The 6009-nt window shown below is 41.5% G+C and overlaps 1 protein-coding gene across 1 annotated transcript in view; it reads right to left on the bottom strand.

Annotated features, from left to right (window-relative positions):
- Positions 1 to 6009, bottom strand: part of PPP2R1A (protein phosphatase 2 scaffold subunit Aalpha) — a 27280-nt gene that overhangs the window by 18737 nt on the left and 2534 nt on the right. Inside the window, exon 2 of the mRNA XM_003803241.3 lies at positions 5320 to 5410. Within this exon, the coding sequence (XP_003803289.1) occupies positions 5320 to 5410 (91 nt within the window). The remainder of the gene's footprint in view (positions 1 to 5319; positions 5411 to 6009) is intronic.

Here is a 6009-nt window from a genome sequence, read left to right as displayed (position 1 = left end):
TTCTTTGGCATATTTCTCATTTGAGTGAATTTTTTTTAGTAGATTGCTGTTGTTGTTTAAATTTCTCATGAAATTTTTCACAAGAATTTGTTAAATTATATTTCACACATAAAATGGCTTTCAAAGTCTCAACACTTAATTGTGATTTTTCTGACATCCACACTTCATTTACCGTAGGAAAAACGCGTTCAGTCAGCAATAGTTCCTGGTAAGGACAGCACGTATTCCACAATTTTTAGTGCATTATTGTATGGAACCTGGTTTGTTTCAAAATGATGAAACATTTCTAACCATTTTTTCTCTATTGTGATTTTTGCTGATGCCCAAGATTTAACCTTTCCTTATCAATATATTTTTTTAATAATGATACCTCGTAAGTCGTAAGTGTCACTTTCAAGGGCTGCGCTAGATTTTTTGCTGCAATTATAAAATATAAATAATATGAGTACTATCTGCTAAATTCATGACATAAATAAATAAATTACTTACCTAAATTATCTGAATAGCTGATTTGTTGACATCACTTGTTTAACTAGCACTAGTACACAGTACGTTGTGTATCGTCTGAGAGACAGTTACAAAATGTTTTCGTGGTTGCTAATGCCAAAAAATGCCATTGTTCATTAAGTCCAAACAATGGTGGTCGAATTCTAACAACTGATCAACAATGCGAACTTTGATAAGCAGTTCTCGATAATGAGTTCTCAACAATTATTTGTTATTATTAAAGTTGAACATTATAAAATTAACAAAAATAATATAAAACTCATATCCTGGCAAAATAGCCACATGGCAGTGTTGGGACCAGAATTGTCGTTAAGAGACCACCACATACATGTAAAGACAAAAAGTGCTTTATTTTGCAAGCATATGTGTGGGCCACTCTTCCCTTCAGCATAGCTGGAAGGGAAAGGGCAATCCCCTAGTGAATTGAGCTGAGGTTTTTAAAGCGAATAGAGGGATTTCATTGGGTGTTTTGTCCACCAGGCTGCTATTGGCTGAGCTGTTTATGGTTAGGGACCCTCTAGAGAAGGGGAGGCTACTTGTTTGTTCCAGACAGTTTGGATCCTTCTCAGCTATTTGTCCTTGCCTAGAAGCGAGGGAGGGAGCCAGTCTCCTTCTGATACCCATTCCACCTGGACCTTGCCAAGGAGGGGAGTAGGGAGTTTAAATTAGCCTTTTCATTTCCAAATGAAGTTACATTAACTTCTTCATTCCCAAATGGAGTTACATTAACCTTTTAAAATGTCAAGGGATGCCGGACGAATTGTTAAAAATCGGGACTGTCCTACCAAAAGCAGGACGTCTAGTCACCTTATCCATTTTCTACCCTCAGCACTGTTCTCTCTGCCAGGAATTTCACTTCTGCCTGAAAATCCCTTTTATCCTTGATTTCCTAGGTTCTCTTACAGTTGACATGGCCATGTGATCTTGTTCTGGTCAACGGGATTGAGGAGAAGTGGTGCGTTCACCTTCCAGGTCACTTCCTTACAATAATAACCTTAGTCTCACTTGAGTGGTCATTATCCACATTTCCATCTTAGGAGGGATTCAAACCTTGCTCTACCATTGGCTAGTTGGGCAGTAACTTATCACATCACCTCCCTGAGTCTGTTTTCTCATACCTCACATCACAACAAGGCTGTTCTCACTTCACAGAGCTATTCTGAGACTAAAAGGAAATATGCTTTCTGTGAAGAGCTCAGCATGGGCCTGGTACAAGGGTGATCATCTCTGCCTCTTCATTCAGTAAATTCTCACCAGTGTGACTAGGGACACACTGTGTTCTTGGGCTCCTTCCCAGACTCAGTTTCCCTAACTCCCTGCACACAGTTAAGACTACTCTCCCGCCTTTCTGTCTCCTCAAGACCTCATGCATGGCATAGCCTCAACTCTCACTCATCTCCACCTCTGAACCAGACCTCATGGCCAAGCTGCACTGCTGAAACCAAACACACATCGATGGACAGCACTTTGTACTTCCATCACCCTGACCCACACAGAACTGTCCTCACTATCTCCTAGTCTCCTAGGTCTGAAGGGTCCCGTCTTTCTGAGCCAGGCCTGTCACCCCTTCCCTCCTAACATCACCCTGACTGTCACTAGCTCTCACCTGGATGACTGCAATAACTTTCTAACTGGTTGTCTTGCTTCCAAACCTTTGTCCCTACATGGTCCATTTTCCTCCCAAATTCAGAGTAACATTTCCAGGTGTAGCAAAAATCCTGAGATTCCTTTACCACAATCAGCCAGTGGTTTCTGAGAAATGTGATCTTATATGATGTGGTCACTGTTCTTCTCCAACCTCATATCCTAACCTCACTCTCCCTCACCAACCGTGCTGACCCACAGCTGCCTCACTACTACCAAGAGCATGCCTGCCCCTCCCCCAGCCTGTGACACTGTTCCTAGAGTCCCACAGGGCTGATAGCTCCAGTTGATAGCTCCAGTTCTTTCAGTGCCCTCTGCCAAAGGTTATGTCCTCCCCCCCTCAGAAGACCTGCTCTGTCCCCTTCATTTTCTCTATGGCCTCATCACTTAAACTACCTGTAACACTATTGGTCTCCCCAACTAGAATGGAAGCTCTGCCAAGGACAGCCTACTTTGGCTTGAGTAATACACAACTCAGAATGGACTAACAGAGACATATAGAACAAATACACATTAATAATTATACCCTACTAATACCCTACTTTAAAAAATGTTTTTAACCCTATGGTGAATTAACTGAAATGAACCCAAATCCTTTGCCTAGGAAATGCTCCTCTTTCCTAACCTTGAAAGACACATCATGGCAAAAGAAGTAGCAATTTCAAACTGCTCTCCTCTGGCTCAGGGAACCTGTATTCCTAGGGCTCTAGAATGAAACTACATGACAAGCCTTCACTGTTGTCACAGAGACATGAAACACCAAGAGACCCACTGGTATCCACATACGTGCAACCAGAAAGTACTTAGGGAATTATTGTCCCAGGAAGAAAAACCCAGATCCTGGAGAATGGAGACAACAGACTCTGAGGCTACCTTTCATTAGTGTTTTCCCCAGTCTTTAAATAGCAGGCTACTTTACAGTGTGACAGAAGCCACACAGGGGACTTGACTTACTCTGGAACCTACCCACACCTCAGAAATTAGAACTAAAAATTAGCAACAGTGGTCTTTTTAACAAGGTGGGGATATTCCATTTATTATAAGCTGAATTGTATTTCCCCCTCTAATTCATAACCTCTACTCCCTACTACCTCAGAATGTGCCTTTACTTGGAGATTAGGTCTTTGAATTGTTTCCCCCTCTAATTCATATGCTGAACTCCTAATCCCTAGTACCTCAGAATGTGCCTGTATTTAGTGATTAGGTCTTTAAGCAAACACTTAAGTTAATAAGACCATTAGAATGGGCCCTAATCCAATCTGACGGGTGTCATATAAAGAGGAACAGAGAAACAACAGAGAACATGTTCAGAGATGTGACCCTGAAAAGCAAGGTAGTGAGAAGAGGCCTTCTACAAGCCAAGGAGAGAGGTTGGAACAGATTCTTCCATGATTGCCTGTAGAGGCAACCAAGCCTGTTAGCACCTTGATCTTGCCTTGCATTTTGGCCATCTGTGAACCAAGAAGAGACCTCAGGAGAAACTAAACCTGCTGACACCTTGATCTCAGACTTCTAGCCTCCAGAACTGTGAGAAAATACATTTCTACTATTTAAGCTACTCCATCTTTGGTACTTTGTCTCTAGTAATATAATCATTTTCCCCTCATAAAAGCCAGTTCTGAATGTTCTGTAGGTTGGAGCTCAAAGAAGGCTTTTAGAATATTCCGTCTGAAACAGTATCATCTTTTCTGAAAGACACAGTGTATCAGCCACTTGCCATTTGGAACATTTTATAATGGACTAAAACCCAAAGCAGAGAAAACCTGCCATTACTTGGGACTCCAATAGTACAAAGAACCTTCCTTTGAATCACCAGTTCCTTTTCAATCTATGGCTCCCACACTACTCTGGCTCACCTGGATTATTACTATTATAACTTCGTATATGACCCTATGATGTAACAGTGGTCCGGTCTGTATCAGACACTGTACTAACTGCTTTATACATATCTTCAAACACAGCAGTACTTAGTAACAGCCTTACAACACTGGGGCAGCAAGCACTGGACAGTGTTACAAGCACTTTACTTATCGTATTTAACTTATCTTATTTAAGTCATCTTATTTAAGTTATTTTATTTAACTTTCATATTAGGTTACATACATGATTATTCCCATTTTACCATAAAGAATCTGAAGCAGGCAGATATGAAAAGTTACACACCTAGAATGTGGAAGAGCCTGGATTTGAAATCAGGTACTCAGAATCCCAAGTGTGCACTATTAGTCATTAACCAGTGCTGTCAACTGTGGACCCAGAATGACAAGAATAAATATCCCCTCCCAATTACCTCCTGTTATGACCTTGGGCAAATGAATTATCAGTTTCTTCATCAATAAAATGGGAACTGCAGTATTACCTGCCTTAAAGTGTTGCTGTGAAATTAATTAAGTGATGATAGTGACTTACAATAACTAAGTACAGATACCAGTCCGGTTTTTTGTTTGTTTGTTTTGAGAGTCTTAAGCTACCGCCCTAGGTAGAGTGCCATGGCATCACAGCTCACAGCAACCTCCAACTCTTGAGCTCAAGTGATCCTCTTGCCTCAGTTTTTCTATTTTTTTAGTAGTAACAGGTGTCTCACTTTTGCTCAGGCTGGTCTCGAATTGGTAAGCTCAAACAATCCACCTGCCTTGGCCTCCCAGAGTGCTAAGATTACAGGCGTGAGCCACTGTGCTGGGTCAATAGACATCATTCTAAACACTTCGTGTGAACTAACCTAATCCTCAAAAGAAATGGTTTAGCACACTGCCTGGTACATAGTAAGCCTATAATTAATAAGTGTCAGCAATTATTATTAATATTTTAATCCTCGCATCAACACTACAGAGCATGGATGATTATCCCCATCTTATAGATGAAAAATGTAAGTAAAGTAACTTGTCTAAAGTTGCCAATTCTAACTCATTCGAACTGCAATTCCAAGTTGGTTCTATCTGCCTCTAAGCTCCTTTCACTAATGCTGCCTCCATCATTCCAGACCATTCTCTCAGAGAAGATTGAGTTTCTCCTCCTCTGGACCCCTCTCCAAGCCCACAGTGTACAGCTCAGGGCAGACACTTATGAACAACTTTATAAAGCCACAACAAGGCCTCTCTTACCTAGAGGGACCACCCTCCCGAAAGTCCCACTTGATCTGGATGCTGGAGTTCAAGTCCACCTTGTTACCTGTAAGGAAGGGCAGAAGCTCACTTCGGGTCCTTTCAACACCGAGGGCCAAGGCAATGGTGGACAACTTCTTGATGCTGTTGAGACGAAGCTAATGAGAGAACAAGACGAGGAGGAATGTTAGAAATCAAACACACACAGAAGTTCTGACAGCTCTCAACCCAGTCAGTTCCAGCAATCTTGGAAGCCTTGGCAAGGTTACACATGAAGATGCTCAAAAGTAATTTGGCAAACACCTACCAAGAGACTTTCCAACCATTAAATAACACTATCATTGTCAATAATAATAATAGCATCCTTTGGTTTTTCTAGAGCCAACACCTTGTACTTTCCAAGACCACTATGTCTAAGATGGTACTACACTTCCTCCACACCGCTCCTCCTCCCTGCTTTACTCTTCTCTTGCACTTAGCCCCATCTAACACACTATGTAATGTCCTTTCATAGCACACTGTGTTTACACCACGCTCACTCTGTGCCAGGTCATAGGCTAAACACACATATACATGATCTCATGTAATCCTCGCAACCACCCTATGACATAAAGCTACTAAAAGTCCCATTTTATAGACAAGGAAACAGGTTCAGGTATATTTTATGGAATATAGGGTCAAAGAGCTAAGAAGGCAAGGAACAAGATTTAAACCTAACACTCTGGGAGGTCAGGGTGGGTGGATTGCCTGAGCTCAC

The sequence above is a fragment of the Otolemur garnettii genome, unplaced genomic scaffold (genome assembly GCF_000181295.1).
Source record: "Otolemur garnettii isolate 467f Iridium unplaced genomic scaffold, OtoGar3 scaffold00288, whole genome shotgun sequence".
Classification (NCBI taxonomy): domain Eukaryota; kingdom Metazoa; phylum Chordata; class Mammalia; order Primates; family Galagidae; genus Otolemur; species Otolemur garnettii.
Note: the sequence above shows the minus strand (reverse complement) of the source record. Positions and strands in the feature narration are given on the sequence as shown.